At 71.2% G+C, this 15,083-nt stretch overlaps 8 protein-coding genes across 8 annotated transcripts in view; 5 read left to right on the forward strand and 3 right to left on the reverse strand.

Moving 5' to 3' along the window:
- Window positions 1-199: 199 nt before the first annotated feature.
- LHC62 (putative plastid light harvesting protein) lies at window positions 200-1,180 on the forward strand (the record flags this gene model as incomplete). Its single annotated transcript, XM_009035556.1, has 3 exons — window positions 200-287; window positions 355-434; window positions 545-1,180. 3 exons carry the CDS (start codon window positions 200-202, stop codon window positions 1,178-1,180), a joined length of 804 nt encoding a protein of 267 aa, XP_009033804.1.
- Window positions 1,181-3,535: 2,355 nt separating this feature from the next.
- AURANDRAFT_21010 (hypothetical protein) lies at window positions 3,536-4,555 on the reverse strand (the record flags this gene model as incomplete). Its single annotated transcript, XM_009035634.1, has 2 exons — window positions 3,536-4,252; window positions 4,385-4,555. 2 exons carry the CDS (start codon window positions 4,553-4,555, stop codon window positions 3,536-3,538), a joined length of 888 nt encoding a protein of 295 aa, XP_009033882.1.
- An 857-nt stretch (window positions 4,556-5,412) lies between these two features.
- On the forward strand, window positions 5,413-6,003 carry AURANDRAFT_5296 (hypothetical protein; the record flags this gene model as incomplete). The annotated part of the gene is made up of 1 exon (XM_009035296.1): window positions 5,413-6,003. A coding segment is annotated over one exon (591 nt), but the record flags the coding sequence as incomplete, so codon positions are not given.
- Window positions 6,004-6,440: 437 nt separating this feature from the next.
- On the reverse strand, window positions 6,441-7,766 carry AURANDRAFT_21113 (hypothetical protein; the record flags this gene model as incomplete). Its single annotated transcript, XM_009035633.1, has 1 exon — window positions 6,441-7,766. One exon carries the CDS (start codon window positions 7,764-7,766, stop codon window positions 6,441-6,443), a length of 1,326 nt encoding a protein of 441 aa, XP_009033881.1.
- Window positions 7,767-8,037: 271 nt separating this feature from the next.
- On the forward strand, window positions 8,038-9,318 carry AURANDRAFT_11473 (hypothetical protein; the record flags this gene model as incomplete). Its single annotated transcript, XM_009035557.1, has 1 exon — window positions 8,038-9,318. A coding segment is annotated over one exon (1,281 nt), but the record flags the coding sequence as incomplete, so codon positions are not given.
- Window positions 9,319-9,357: 39 nt separating this feature from the next.
- AURANDRAFT_14993 (hypothetical protein) lies at window positions 9,358-9,990 on the forward strand (the record flags this gene model as incomplete). Its single annotated transcript, XM_009035558.1, has 1 exon — window positions 9,358-9,990. A coding segment is annotated over one exon (633 nt), but the record flags the coding sequence as incomplete, so codon positions are not given.
- A 2,376-nt stretch (window positions 9,991-12,366) lies between these two features.
- AURANDRAFT_21107 (hypothetical protein) lies at window positions 12,367-13,227 on the forward strand (the record flags this gene model as incomplete). The annotated part of the gene is made up of 3 exons (XM_009035559.1): window positions 12,367-12,783; window positions 12,829-13,023; window positions 13,081-13,227. The coding sequence occupies 3 exons, from the start codon at window positions 12,367-12,369 to the stop codon at window positions 13,225-13,227; spliced, it is 759 nt and encodes a 252-aa protein (XP_009033807.1).
- A 1,150-nt stretch (window positions 13,228-14,377) lies between these two features.
- Window positions 14,378-15,083, reverse strand: part of AURANDRAFT_70945 (hypothetical protein) — a gene marked incomplete at both ends in the record, with an annotated part of 3,116 nt that continues 2,410 nt past the window's right edge. The window contains one exon of the mRNA XM_009035632.1: window positions 14,378-14,995. Coding sequence (XP_009033880.1) covers window positions 14,393-14,995 — 603 coding nt within the window. The remainder of the gene's footprint in view (window positions 14,996-15,083) is intronic.

Below are 15,083 nucleotides of genomic sequence, written 5' to 3' on the forward strand. Positions count from 1 at the left end.
GCCGCGGGAGCCGCGGGCCGGCGCGATGACGCGTCGTCGCGACCCGGCGCGGCGGCGAGACGGCTCGAGCCGCCGTCGAAGAGTGCTGCCGCCTCGGCGACAGCGTCGGCGCGAGCGCGGCGCGCGGCGCGAGATGGACGGCTGGCCGGGCTTCTTCCACCCCCGGAGCTCGAGATCGTCTGGCGAGGCCTTCAAGACCATGAACAAGCTTGTGCTCGCCCTCTCTCTTTCCACGGCCTCGGCCTTCGTCGGCCCCTCCGTGGTCTCCACGCCGACCGTCGTCGAAGGTGGAACGCAGCGTCGCCGCAATTTTTCCAGGAACGCGCTGGATCGCAACGCGCGGCCCCTGTGCAGGCGCCAAGGATGAGCTCGTCGCCCTCGCGGAGTCGAACACGGATGCCCTCGGCTCGGCCATCGGCTTCTGGGATCCCCTCGTGCGGCGCCCGCGTCCAGCCGCGCGCGCGCGCTCGACCCCCCCGCCGCCGCGCGCGCGCGCGACGCGCGTTTCCGCGCGCTCCCGCGCTCACGCTCGAACGCCTCCCAGGGCGCCTCGGACCTCGACTTCTTCGGCCTCGAGCTGAGCGGCCGCCTGCCCGCGGGCGCGACGGTGGGCTACCTGCGCCACGCGGAGATCAAGCACGGGCGCGTCGCGATGGCCGCGTTCGTCGGCTACTGCATCCAGGCGAACGGCATCCACTTCCCCTGGACGCCCTACCCGGGCTTCGAGGAGGGCCTGAGCCCGCCGGAGCAGTGGGCCGCCATCCCCGCCGCGGGCAAGTGGCAGTTCCTCGTCTTCATCGGCATCCTCGAGGCGCTCGGCGAGTCGTTCGCGCCCGGGGAGCACTACATGGCCGGCGGCCGTCCCGGCGTCTTCCCGTCGCTCAAGGAGCCCAACGAGGAGATGCTCTCCAAGGGCGTCTACCCCTTCCACGGCTTCCCCCTCGACCTCTACGACCCCTTTGGCACGTTCGCGAACCGCTCGCCCGAGGACAAGGAGCGCGGCCTCCGCGTCGAGGTCAACAACGGCCGCCTCGCCATGCTCGGCATCTTCTCCTTCATCTCCGAGCAGAAGGTCCCCGGCGCCGTGCCCGCCCTCTCGGGCATCGTCAAGCCCCTCCCGGACCTCGAGATCATGGGCCCCTTCGTCGGCACGGACGGCCTCCAGCACATCTTCGGCTAGGTCCGAAGCGGCGGCGCTGCCGCGCGTCGCCCCCACCACCCCGTGCGCGGACGAGTCGGCCGCCGCACCGGCCTAAGACTAGACCGCTCGTTCTAGCCCCGGGGCGACCGCGGCTCGCACGACCGCTCAGCCCCGGAGCGCGCGCATCTCCGCCGCGTGGTCCGCGGCGATGGCCTTGAGCGCGTCCTGGGCCGCGGCCTTGCGCGCCCGCGCCGCGGCGATGTCATGCGCCGCCGCGCCGGCCTCGAGGAGCGCCGCCTCGTCCGCGGCCGCGTCCGCGACGTCGCTCAGGACGGGCCCCGACTTCTCGAGCTGCCGCGAGAGGCAGCCGACGGCCTGCGCCGCGCGGGCCCGCGCCGCGGCGTCCGGCGCGGCCATCGCGGCGCTCATGGCCGCGTTGAGCTCGATGGAGAGGAAGAGCACGAGGAAGTTGCGCACGCCGAAGCCGCCGCAGCCCGCGCGCGGCGCCTTGCCCGCGCCGCAGACGCGCTGGATGAACTCGAGGAAGGGCGCCTCGTCGCGGGCGCCGCCCTGGAGCACGGGCTTCGTGAAGAGCTGCAGGAGCACGTCGCCGCCCTGGACGTCGACGAGCACGCGGTTCTCCACGATCGCGACGTACTGGTCCTCCGTGAAGACGTCGCCGAGGAGCCCGTGCAGCGCGCCGTAGCGCGCCACCGCCGCCGCCTCGGCCAGCGCCGGAGCGTGGGGCGCGTCGCCGAGGACATCGGCGATCGCGTCCGCGTCCGCGTCGAGCGCGACGACGCCCCGGCCGTCGACGAGGCCCCGCGCCTCCAACGTCGCCAGCGCGGCCCGCGCGGCCGCTTCGCCGCAGCCCGCGGCCTTGGCCAGGGCGCCGGGCCCCGCGATCCGCCCGTAGTAGGCCCGGGGCACGTCGAGGAAGGCGACGCCCTCGCCCGTGGCCTCGCGCGTCGCGTTGGCCCGCTTCACGAAGCGGACGAGGTCGGGCACGCGGTTCGCGACGTGCTGGACGCCCTGGCCGAGCTCCCGCAGGTAGCCGGCGACGTGGCCCGCGGCGCTCAGGGGGTTGTTGATGGGGAGGAAGATCTGGCGCCGGGACCGGAGCGCGTCGCCGTCGGCGCCGGCCGCCGACCCGGCGACCGTCGACTCGATGACCTGGGCAGCAAAAGGGTGATTCAAGTTCGCTTCAACGTGAGTGTTCCGCGCGCGCGCGTTCCGGAAAAAGCATCCACGCTTCGAGACCGTTCCAAGAGATGATCGCTCGTCCAAAAATCAGCCGAAACGAGTGGAAAACGGCCGAGAAAGGAGCCTTTGAAGTTGGGAATTTCGCTCTCTTGTCCTGCCCTGTCGATGACGGCCTCGCCCGCGGCGACGACGCCGCTCTCGAACTCGACCTGGGGGAGGAGGCCCAGCGTGTCCTCGAGGATGCGCAGCGTGCCCAAGCGGTCCCTGACGTTGGCGACCCAGTGGTCGCTGAAGCAGGGCACCGCGGCCTCGGGGAACGTCGCTTCGACGGAATCGAGGCCCCGCACGGGCCCCGGCGGCAGGAAGCGCAGCACGGTCCCCGCGTCCGGCGCGCCGTCGTCGTAGAAGTAGAAGCAGTCCACGCAGGCCTTGTCGCCGCGGTCGAGGAGCCGCGGGTGCCGCGCGCCGTACGCGGCCGCGACCGCCGCGCGGTCCGACGACGCGAACGCGAGCGCGCAGACGCCGCAGCGGCCGCCGTGCGCCGCGAGCGCGCGCTCGACGTAGGCGCGCGTGAGGAAAAACGGCGCGCCGGGCCGCTCGTCGCCGTCGGCGAGCGCCGTCACGAGGAACGCCGCGCCGCCGGCGTCGGCCGACCGGAGCAGCAGCGACCGCGTGGAGCCCGCGTCCGACGCGCCGACGACGCGGAAGTCGAGCGCGAGCAGCTGCGCGACGACGTCGCGGCCGTGCGACGCGTAGGGCGCGGCGCTGGCGTCGTCGACGTCGAAGCGCGCGGCCACCGCGCGCCAGGCGCCGCCGGAGGCCGACCACTCGTTGAGCGCCTCCTGCAGCCGCAGGTAGTAGGCCAGCGGCCGCAGCGACGGCGCGATGGCCTGCACGTGGTGGTAGGCGAGGTCGATTTTTTGCATTTGCTTCTGCGGTCGCCTGCCGGAGGTGTCAAGGGCACTTGTTCGCGAGCTGGCACTGGCAGAACCCGGAGAGCTCGAAGTCGTCGCTGCTCGATGGGTGCAACGTGTTGATGTTGCAGTCGGCCCGCGCCGACCCATCGACGCGGCGCCGTCCTCTACGATTAGAATCACGGCTGCTGTGCGGTCTTCTGTACACGTGCGGAGAGGGGCGCGCGGCGCCAGCGCGGCGCGGGATGGCGCGCGGGGGAGGAGGCGGGGGCGGCGCTCAGAAGTCCGTGGCGCCCTGGTGGAGGAGCTGCTCCGGCGCCGGCGGGCGGTCGTGCTCGAGCTTGCGGCGCGACGCCTCGAGGCCGTCCCAGAAGACCTGGACGGCGTCGAGCATCTCGACCATGGTGTCGCAGAACGCGTCCTCGTCGGCGACGCGGCCCGCGTCGTAGCACTCCTTGAGCTCGTCGATGGTGTGGTCCGCGTGCTGCTGCTCGAGGGCGCTGTGGAAGGTCCAGAAGGACGACGGGATCTTCCGGAGGCCCCGCGCCGCGCGGTCCTCGTTGATGACCTTGAAGCCCGCGATGAGCTCGTCCCAGAAGCCCGCGGCGGCCCAGTTCTCGATGGCGAAGGACGCGGCGATGGACGTCGTGTCGTCCTCGTTGGCGTAGAGCCGCGCGAGCTCGTCGCAGAAGTGGACCGTGTCCGCGGAGCCGACGCGCCGCTTGCCGAGGTCGCCGAACTCGAGGCCCAGGGGCTCCGCGACGTCGAGGAGCCACTCGAAGTGGGCGGCGCGGTGCTTGTAGACGCCGCCGTCCACCGTGCCCGTCGTCGCGGCCACGGAGTCCGCGCGCGTGTCCTTGCCCCGGAAGACGACGCCGATCTCGTTCGCGAGGATCTCCTTGCCGTCGCGCATCTCCTCGAGCGTCGGCGCGTTGATGATCTTCTGGAGCTGCGCGACGAGGAAGAGCTGCGAGAACACGGAGAACTGCTGCACCTATGGTGGGCCGCGCGTGACGCGGCCGCATGGCCGGCTCATGGTGACGCGCCGCGCGGCCGGCTCATTCGAAATCGACGTCGACGCGCGAGCCGACGCGCGCGCGCGAAATCTGGGACGCCGCGCGAAAACGAGGTCCTGCTGCTGCTTCTCGTTCGCGGCGCCCGTCGACCACCAAGCGCAATACTTGGTGCCAACGACAACCGGGTGCGCGCGCACGGCGGCCATGGCCTTGTCGCAAAACGCGGGCCAGCTGCGCGACTCCGTGCCCGCTTTGAGCGGACGGATGGGCGTCGCGACCATGGCGGCGACCATGGCGGGCGTGAGGAGGAGGAGTACAGCGTGCATGGCGTGCATCGTGTCGGTGCGATTGGTGGACTTTGGATGTTCGGATTCTAGGATGGCACCGAGTCTGAGGTTGTCAAACACAAAAGTCAACAGGCTTCAAGCACGAGCATTTCGAGCAGTTCTTGCCCGCCTAGCCCACGCTGGCTGCTGCAGATGTCCGGAAAAGACACCCGAGCCGGGCCAGGTCGTGTCTCCCGCGTGTTCCCGACGCGGATTGCGAAATTCGGCGACAGACGCGTCGTTACCGCGCGTTAAAAAGCGTGCCCAGCCACGATGCCTGGAACCGAAATAAAAATGGCCCAAAGTCGTCAGCGCCGCGATTGGCCGGTTTATTGTCGAGAACCGGCACTGCACGTGCAGAGTGTTGGCCTTTTTTTTCATCCAAGCCAGCTGGTAATGTCAGTTTTGAGTTCAAACACTCGCTCAACGGGTTGGTTGCCACAGAAGACGGAGCTTCCGACTCGACCGCATCAGAGCGTAGCTGCGCAAGGGGACGTCGCTGTCCAATCACCAAAATGAACTCCTGGCAGCCCATTCAAATGTCTAGTAAGGCCGCGCGCACGAAGAACCAGATCCGCGCCGTCGTCGAGTCCGTGCTCGCCGGCCGCGACACGACGGACCTCCTGGACCTGTCGCTCGGCGACCCGACGGCCTTCGGCCTCACGGCCTGCCCGAAGGTCGTCGCCGACGCCGTCGCGGCGGCCGTCGCCGACGCGACATCAAACGGCTACGCCTGCGCCGCGGGCACGGCGGCCGCGCGCGCGGCCGTCGGCGCGGCCGCGTCGCCGGCGGCGGCGCCCGAGAACGTCTTCGTGACGTCCGGCGCGTCGGGCGCGCTGGAGCTCGCCTTCGCCGTGCTGCTCTCCGCGGGCGACAACGTGCTCGTGCCGTCGCCGGGCTTCCCGCTCTACGCGACGCTCGCGGAGTCGCTCGGCGCCGAGGTCCGCTACTACGGGCTCGACTCCGCCAAGGGCTGGGACCCGGACGTCGCGGGCCTGGACGCTCTCATCGACGGCCGCACGAAGGCCATCGTCGTCAACTCGCCGAGCAACCCCTGCGGCGCCGTCCACAGCCTCAAGGCGCTGCGCGGTGTCGTCGCCGTCGCCGCCGCGAATCGCCTGCCGATCGTGTCCGACGAGATCTACAAGGACCTCGTCTTCGAGGACGCGGAGAACTCCTGCTCCCTGGCCGACGTCGCCGTGGGCGCCTGCCCCGTGCTCGCGGTCGACGGCCTCGCGAAGACCTTCGCGGTGCCGGGCTGGCGCGTCGGCTGGATCGTCCTGCACGACTCCGTGAACGCGCTCGGCGACGTCCGCGAGGGCCTCGCGCGCCTCGCGACGCTGATCCTCGGCGCGTCGACGCTCGCCCAGGCGGCGATCCCCGTGGCGTTGAGCCGCGAGCCGGCGCTCCGCGCCGCCGTCGAGCGGCACACGACGGCGCTCGTCTCCGGCCTCTCGGCGAACGCGGCCGCGATCGCCGCGGCCGTCGCCGCGGCGCCGGGCCTCCGCGCGGCGCCGCCCAAGGCGGCCATGTACGTCCTCGTCGAGCTCGGGGCGCCCCTCGCGGCGCGGCTCCGCGACGGCGAGGCCTTCGCGGCCGCGCTCCTTGAGGAGGAGCGCGTCTTCGTGCTCCCGGGCGCCTGCTTCGGCGCGCCCAACGCGGTCCGCCTCGTCGCCTGCGCGTCCGCCGCGGCGACGACGGAGGCCGCGGCCCGCCTCGCCGCCTTCGCGTCGCGCCACAGCGAGGCCGAGGCGGGCGAGGCCTAGGCGCGCGTCGGCATACTTACGACCTCGTCCGGACTCGCGCTTACGACCGACTCGGAGGACGCGGGGAAACGAGCTCAGGCGCTGTCGGGCGCGACCTTGGGCCCGGCGAAGCGGCGCGGCAGCGCCGCCCAGGCCGACGCGTAGGCCGCGTCGAGGCCGCGGGGCCCGCCGCGCGCGTACCGCGGCGCGACGCCGAGGAGCGCGTTCGTCTCGAACATGAAGGCCAGGCCGCCCGCGAGCATGGCGGGCCGCGACGTGTCGCAGGTCGACGCCGCGGCGAACGTCTCCGCGTCGGGCCCGTGGGGCACGCCCGCGCCGTGCAAGCTCGCGCAGCCGGGGCCGAATCGCTCGCCCTTGCCGTCGTACGCGCCGCGGATGAGGCCCATGAACTCGGACATGACGTTCTTGTGGAAGTAGGGCGGCCGGAACGTGTCGACGGCGCAGGCGTAGCGCTCGGGGAAGACGACGAAGTCGGCCACGGGCACGCCCGGCGTCGCCGACGGCACCGTGAGCACCGTGAAGATCGACGGGTCCGGGTGGTCGCACTTGACCGCGTTGACGGGCACGAAGCGCTCGAGGTCGTAGACGACGGGCGCGTAGGTGCCGCGCCAGGCGACGACGTCGAAGACGCTGTGCGTCGCCGCGGACGCGCGGAAGCCGCCGCGGAACTTGGTGACGATTTGGAAGGCGCACTCCCGGTCCTCGTACCACGCGACGGGCGCCTCGAAGTCGCGCGCCTCGGCGAGGCCGTTGGCGCCGATGGGGCCGAGCTCCGGTAAGGTAAACGCGCCGGCGTAGGTCTCCAGCACCCAGCCGCGCGCGAACTCGCCGTCGATCGCCACGGAGAAGAGCACGTTCCGCGGCACCACGAGGCAGCTCCCCGGCGCGCAGCGCAGCCGGCCGAGCTCCGTCGTCACGCGCAGCGCGCCGCGCTCGGGCACGATGAGGAGGTGGCCGTCGGCGGACGCGTAGGCTTTGTCGACCATGTCCGCGTCGCAGCGGTAGCTCTGGACCGACACGCCGTCCTTGCCCTCGGGCGACCCCGCGCCGCAGACGACCTCGAGGCCGTCGACCCAGTCGACGCCGCTCGTCGAAGCGCCGCGGGGCGCCCAGCGCAGGGGCTCGTGCGCGGCGACGTCGGGCGCCTCGAGCCGCGGCGGCGCCTCCAGCGGCGCCTCGCGCGGCGCCGCGGCCGCGGCGCCGCGCGCGGCCGACGGCGCGATGCGGTAGACCCACGTCCTGCGGTTCGTCGCGCGCGGCGCCGTGAAGGCCGTGCCGCTGTACTGCTCCGCGTAGAGGCCCAGCGGCGCGCGCTGCGGGTTGTTGCGCGCCGGCAGGGCGCCGCGCAGCGCCTCGGTCTCGTGCTCGTTGCCGAAGCCGCGCTGCGTCTTCAGGGCCATCCAGGGGTCGCAGGGCTTCCCCGGGAGCTTGGGCGACGGCGCGCCGCCGTTGGACTCGTCGAAGGGCGGCATCGGAGGGGGTGTTTTCAGACAGGCAGGCGGTGAGGATGCTCTGAGAGGCGTCAACATCACTGAAAGTCACGGTTCTTGACTCGCTCAGAACTGCCACAGCCTGTCGAGAGAGCCAGAGCCGGCCGCCAATCCGACGTCCACTTCTCGACACGTGCGCCGCCAGAACCACGCGCAAGCGCCTCCGCGAACACACACGCACACACAACAACCACCAACGATGTCCTTCGTCGCCTCCGCGAACGGCCACGACCAGTTCCCCATCGAGAACCTGCCGCTGGGCATCTTCTCCCACGCGCCGTCGGGCCGCGACGCGCGCGTCGGCGTCGCCATCGGCGACAGCGTGCTGGACCTGCGCGCCGCGTCGGCGAAGGGCCTGCTCGACGGCCTGGGCTTCGCCGCGGAGCGCGTCCTCGGCGGCGCGGCGCTCAACGCGTTCATGGCGCTGACGCGGACCGAGTGGCGCGCGACGCGCGCGCGCGTCCGCGCGCTCCTCGCCGCGGGCTCGGCGCGCGAGGCCGCGGCGAGCGCGTGCCTCGTGGCGCGGCGCGAGTGCGCCATGCACCTGCCCGCGGCCGTCGGCGACTACACGGACTTTTACTCGTCGAAGGAGCACGCGACGAACGTCGGCACGATGTTCCGCGGCGCGGCCAACGCGCTCCAGCCCAACTGGCTCCGCATGCCCATCGGCTACCACGGCCGCGCGTCGTCCGTCGTGCCCTCGGGCACGCCCGTGACGCGGCCCAAGGGCCAGCTCCAGGTCGACAAGGCCGACGCGTCGAAGGGCGCGGCGCACGGCGCCTGCCGGCTCCTCGACTTCGAGCTCGAGGTGGCCTTCTTCGTCGGCGGCCCGCCGAACGCGCTCGGCGCGCCCCTCGACGCCGCGGCGGCGTCGGCGCGCATCTTCGGCTTCGTGCTCTGCAACGACTGGTCCGCGCGCGACGTCCAGAAATTCGAGTACGTGCCGCTGGGCCCCTTCGGCGCCAAGAACTTCGCGACGACGATCAGCTGCTGGGTCGTGTCGCCCGACGCGTTGGAGCCCTTCCGCTGCGCGACGTCGGCCGGGGTCCAGGACCCGCCGCCGCTCGCGTACCTGGACGACCCGCGCTACGGGTCCTACGACGTCGCTCTGGAGGTCGCGCTGAAGCCCGCGGGCGCGGAGGCCTTCGCCGTCGTCTCGACGTCGAACCTGCGCCACCTCTACTGGACGCCGACGCAGCAGCTCGTCCACCACTCGGTCACGGGCTGCGACATGCGCCCGGGCGATTTGTTGGCGTCGGGCACGATCTCGGGGTCGGCGCCGGGCGCGTACGGGTCCATGCTCGAGCTCTCCTGGATGGGCTCCAGGGACGTGGGCCCCCTCGCCGACGGCTCGACGCGCACGTTCCTCCAGGACGGCGACGCCGTGAAGCTCGCGGCGACGTGCCGCGGCGCGACGTACTCGCTCGGCTTCGGCGACTGCGTCGGCGCGGTGCTCCCCGCGGACGCCGTCGCGCCGCCGCCGCCGCCGCCGGCGGCGCCGCTCCGGAGCGTCGCGCTCCACGGCTACTGGCGGTCGTCGTCGGCCTGGCGCGTCCGCGTGGCGTTGGGCTTCTACGAGATACGCTACGAAACCGTCGCCGTGCCCCTCCTCGAGGGCAAGCAGGCGGCCCTCTCGGCCATGGGCCAGGTGCCGCGCCTCGACTGGACCGACGCCGGCGGCGTCCGGCGGTCCCTGACCCAGTCCCTCGCCATCATCGAGTTCCTCGATTCCGTCGCGCGCGCGCCGGCGGAGCCGTCGCTCTTCCCCGCGGACGCGCTCGACCGCGCGCGCGCGCGCGAGATCGCGGAGATCGTCAACTCGGGCACGCAGCCGCTCCAGAACCTCGGCCACCTCAGGGCCCTCGAGGGCCTCGGCGTCGACGCCAAGGCCCGCGTCGCCAAGCCCGCCATCGCGAAGGGCCTCGCGGCCGTCGAGGCGCTCGTCGTCGACGGCGACCGCTTCTGCGTCGGGGCCCACGTCTCCGTCGCCGACGCGTGCCTCGTGCCCCAGCTCTACAACGCGCGCCGCTACGGCGTCGACCTCGCCGCGTACCCCAAGCTCGCCGCCATCGAGGCGCGCCTCGCGGCGCACCCGGCCTTTGTGGCCGCGCACGCGTCGAACCAGCCCGACGCGGCCACGCCCTAGGCGCCCGCGTCCTCCCCCCCTCATAACTGACCGGCCTTGGCCGCGCGGGACCGCGCGGTCTGGCGCGGCAGGCCCTCGCGCGTGAAGACGGGCCCGTCGCCGACGTCGAGCTGGAAGGGCCGCGTCGCGTGGGCCGCGACGGCGAACTCGACGGCGACGTCGACCATGAACCTCCAGCGGTGCTCGCGCGGGTCCGGCCCGCGCGGCCAGCCCGTGTGGCCGCCGACGTCCGTCTCGAGCAGGACGATGTGCTTGGACGCGTGGAGCTCGCGGGGCAGCTGGGCCTCGTAGGGCGTGATGGGGTCGTCCTTGCCGTGGACGAGCAGCGTCGGCACGGCGACGCGCGCGAGCTTCTCGAGCCCGGCTCCGTCGCCCGCGCCCGCCGCGGCCATGTCCGTGTAGTAGCCGTCCGCTCCCGCGAGCGTCGGGTACCCGTGGAAGGGGCACACCTGGGCCCGGTCGAAGTCGTCGATGGACGACGCGTCGAGGATCGGACCCAGCGGCACCCTCCGCGCGTCGAGCAGGTCGAGGCACGGCTTCGTGAAGCTGTCCTTGAGGTAGTAGGTCAGCATCGGCTGCCACAGGCCCCGCGACCGGTCGCCGCAGGCCTCCAGGATCTTCTGGCTGCAGATCGTCCCGCTGAGCGCGACGCACGACGCGAGCTTCGACTCCCCCCCGGCCTTGGCGACGTAGTTCTCGCAGATGACGCCGCCCATGGAGTTGCCCACGAGGCAGACGCGGTCGCCGTAGGCGCGCGCGAGCGCCTCGACGGCGGCGCCGACGTCGGACGTCCGCGCGCCCGTGAAGAGGTGCTCGCGCACCGGCGTCCGCATCAACCCGCGGCCGATCATGACGAAGCACGCGAAGCCCCGGCCCGTCGCCCGTTCCACGAAGTCGAGCACGTAGGGCTCCGCGGAGCCGCCGTTGAGCCCGTGGAGCACGAGGAAGACGGGGCCGTCGATTTTGGGCTCCGCCGGGAACGCGGCGTCGACGGCGACGGCCTCGTCGTCGGCCGCGTCCCCGCCGCGGCGCGCGAAGCCCCGGGGCCCGTCCGGCGCCGGCGAGCCGTGGACGCGGAGCCAGCGCCGCGTGTACGCGATCGTCGGCGCGCCGCCGCCGAAGAGCACGAAGGGCACGAGCGTCGCGAGGTCGCCGTCGTGGGCCCAGTACGTCGGCGGCGGCATGGCCGCGACGCAGGCCTTGAGTTTCTTGACGAGGAGCGCGTTGCGCGGCGTGTCCGCGTGGACGAACGCGCAGCCGTCGGAGACGGGCACCTTGCAGGCGTAGTGAAAAGCCATCTTGCACAGGGTCGCGACGAGCGCCGGCAGCGCCTTGACGAGGGACCAGAGCACGGGCCGCAGCACGCGCCAGGTGTTGAGGTCGAGCTCGTCGTCGCCGCGCGTCTTTTTCGGCAGCGGCAGCGGGTACTCCGCGGTCGTTAGCTCGCAGAACTTCTGCCATTCCTCGCTGTCCATGGTGCGGTCGCGTCGGTCGCGCCGCACGAGCAGCGTCGGTCGCGCCGCACGAGCAGCGTCGGTCGTGTCTCACGAGCAGCGTCGGTCGCGCCGCGCCGCACGCACGAGCAGCCCCTCTCCCACCATTCAGCGAGCTCTTCAACGTTACTGCATGCTCGGCTATATCATCGATATTGAGTGATCGAGTCGGCAGCCCTCCACGATGGACGAGTCCCAGCTCGTCGTCGCGCCGCCGCGTCGGCGAACCTGGCTCAAGGTCGGTGTGCTGGGCCTCGCCGTCGGCGCGGCCCTCGCCGTCGCGTCGGCCGCGCCGCGGCCCCGGGAAACCGTCGCGCAGCTCTCGAAGACGGTGCACCGCGCCCTCGACGACGACGGCGCCGCGGGCCGGAGTTCCACGAGCATCGCCGCGCGCAAGGTCGTCTACGGGGACATGGACCCCGACGACGTCCAGGCGCTCTTCAACAAGTTCGCCGACGACAACGCGCGGAGCTACGAGAGCGACGAGGAGCGGACGAAGCGCTTCGTCGTCTTCAAGAAGAACCTCCAGTTCATCGACACGCTCAACATCAACAATCCCCACGCCCTCTACGGCGTCACGCAGTACGCCGACTGGACCTCCGACGAGGTGAAGCGCATGAAGCTGCCGTCGACGTTCGCGAACTACACGAAGACGAAGCGCGTGCTCGTCGAGCGGGGCTACATCTCCGAGGACACGCTCAGGCAGGTCGAGGACCCCGACGTCGACCCCGAGGACATCGAGGACGACGTGGCGCGACGGAACCTGCGGGACGAGGCGCGGAAGGCCGACGGCAAGACCTGGAAGGACGGGCTGGACATGAAGCACTCCGCGGACACGGCGTACGCGATCACCCAGGGCGAGGTCGAGTGGATGCGCACGCGCGACTGCGCGGCCTGCGCGCTCGACAAGACCTTCGCCCTCTACACGCTGGGCGGCGAGCCGACGAACTTCGACTGGCGCGACCTCGGCGCGGTCACGGCCGTCAAGAACCAGGCGGAGTGCGGGAGCTGCTGGTCCTTCTCGACCTGCGGCGACGTCGAGGGCACGAAATTCCTCGGGTCCGGGGGCACGATCCTGCACTCGCTGAGCGAGCAGCAGCTCGTGGCCTGCAACACGATGAACATGGGCTGCGACGGCGGCTACCCGTTCGCGGCGATGCAGTACGCGGCCCACTTCGGGGGCCTGGTCCACCTCGAGGACTACGAGTACAAGGCCATCAACGAGGGGTCGTCGGGGACGCCGTCCTGCGACACGGCCACGCTGAACAGCGCGCTCGAGCGCGACGACGTCGCGCACGTCGGCGGCTGGCAGTTCGTCGCCATGGGCGACAAGTACGAGAAGAAGATGCCCCTGGCCCTCGTGAAGAACGGGCCGTTGAGCGTGTCCTTCAACGCCAACGGCATGGAGTTCTACGTCGAGGGCATCGTCGGCTGCACGACGGGCCGCTGCAAGAGCGGCGCGATCGACCACGAGGTGCCCTGCGACCCGGACTCGCTGGACCACGCGGTCCTCATCGTCGGCTACGGCGTCCAGGAGGGCGACCAGGACGAGGTCACGCACATGAACGACGACGTCGACTGGGAGGACGACGACATCAACTACTGGGTCATCAAGAACTCCTGGGGCTCGGAGTGGGGCGAGGCGGGCTACTACCGCCTCGTCCGCGGCACCAACGCGTGCGGCGTCGCGAACATGGTCGTCCACTCCGTCTACAAGGCGCCAGGCCCGTAATATTGCCGGTACATGTCTGCTGGGAGGGGAGATTGGCGGCTTCAAGATGACTTCAATGCACTACAACGAGCTCGGCGCGCAGCATGTGCGCTCAAATCAGCAGCGCCCGCGCGCGCAAAACGTCGTCGACGCGAGCGGTGCTCGTGCTCGAGCTGTTGATTAATCATGATCCCGATGTATTGTGGTTCAACGACGTCTACGCACTCTGCGCGCTCGATCGCGAGCTGCGTCGCAAGGTCCTCGATCATTCCGCGACATGGGAGTCAATGACGCGCCTGCTCGTTCCGAGCCTCGAAGAAGTACGTGGCAGCGTCAACCCGCCGCGGGGTCGGAACGGCTTTCTCTGGTTCCTGCGTCTCAACGACGACGCGCTGCGCGTGCGCCCGACGCCGATACCGGACGCGCTCCGCCGCCGCGTCGAGACGCCGAAGGCTATTACATTCCTGGTCGACATCTTTACGGGTGAAGACGACCACGTAACATCCATGGAATTTCCTTTCGAGCTTGACGCCGCGGGGAACATGGTTGCGGTCGATGGAGATTCAGCCGAAAACGCTTTCACATGTGAATTCCGAGTCTGCGATGATACGAGAATTGAACTCGTCGAGGCTCTGGCTGCTGCGAGTGCCAGCGCCCGGAGGGATGGGGAAGGCGAGGATGACGACTTCATAACATGTACCGTACCTGCGAGGGTCATGTTCTCCTTTTCCGTGGACGGAGAGCCGCCGATCATCTTGCTGAACGAGTTCGCGTCATTTTCCAACGATGAAGATGCCTTGGAATTCCGCACTGATGTGGACGAAATCTGGCACCCCAACATCAAGAACCTCAGCGTCTCTTCGCTTTCCGTGCTACGACGGGAATGCGCCGCCATCTTTCAGTCAGGATCGGATTTACGATACGGCCGCGGTTCGCTGCCATTCGACCCGCTCGTAAGACTCACTCTCTCGCCGCCCGGCATGGACAAAAGATTTGATGTGGACGAGAACCCTTTGATCACTCAGGACAACATCGATGATTGTTTTGCGTTAATCGAAATCGACTTCCACAAGGGCGAGGATCAGGTCCTAGCGGACACGGTCGTCCCCGCTCTCATGCGCCTCCGCGAGGACCACAAGCGCCAGCCACTCTACTAGTAACCACGGTGATTCCCTGTATATTCTTTTTACGCGTCCTCGGGCGACGGCCGCTGGGACGCGTCGAACTTGGCGGCCCAGGCGCCGGGCAGGTCGGGGCCCTGGGAGCTCGCGAGGCTCGTGTAGCAGAGCACGCTCGCGCGCTTCTGCGGCTCCGAGTCCTGGCTCTGCGACTCGGAGTGCTGCGACTCGAGGAGCGCGCGCGCCGCGCGGAGCCGGCCCTCGTCGTCGTGCTTCTTCTTCGTCGTCGTCGGGCCCGCGGCGGACCGCGACTGGACGACGCAGTCGCCGAAGGCGTGCGGCCTGTCCTTGTCGGGCGCGACGAACTTGCGGCGCTTCGGCGACTCCGGCGGCGGCCGCTCCGGCGACGGCCGCTTCGCCGCCGGCGACGGCGCGCGGGGGGGCTCCGGCGCGCGGGGGGCCTCCGGCGCGCGCGGCGACGGCGCCGCGCGCGGCGACGCGCCAAGCCCGCGGCGGCGGAACGCGCCGAGCGCGACCGTGAGCGCCGCCGGCAGCCGCAGGTCGCCGCGGACGACGCGCAGGGCCGCGTCGGCGACGGGCGCGAGCGCGTCGTCGCCGAAGGCTGCCGCGAGCAGGGGCGCGACGGCCGCGAGCGCGCCCGCGTCCAGCGTCTCGGCGACGGGCGCGTCGGCCGTCGGCGCGACGGCCGCGCGCCGCGCGGCGTCGCCGAGGCCCCGGAGCGGCGCGCCGCAGAGCGCC

Source organism: Aureococcus anophagefferens (assembly GCF_000186865.1).
Source record: "Aureococcus anophagefferens unplaced genomic scaffold AURANscaffold_3, whole genome shotgun sequence".
NCBI lineage: Eukaryota > Pelagophyceae > Pelagomonadales > Pelagomonadaceae > Aureococcus > Aureococcus anophagefferens.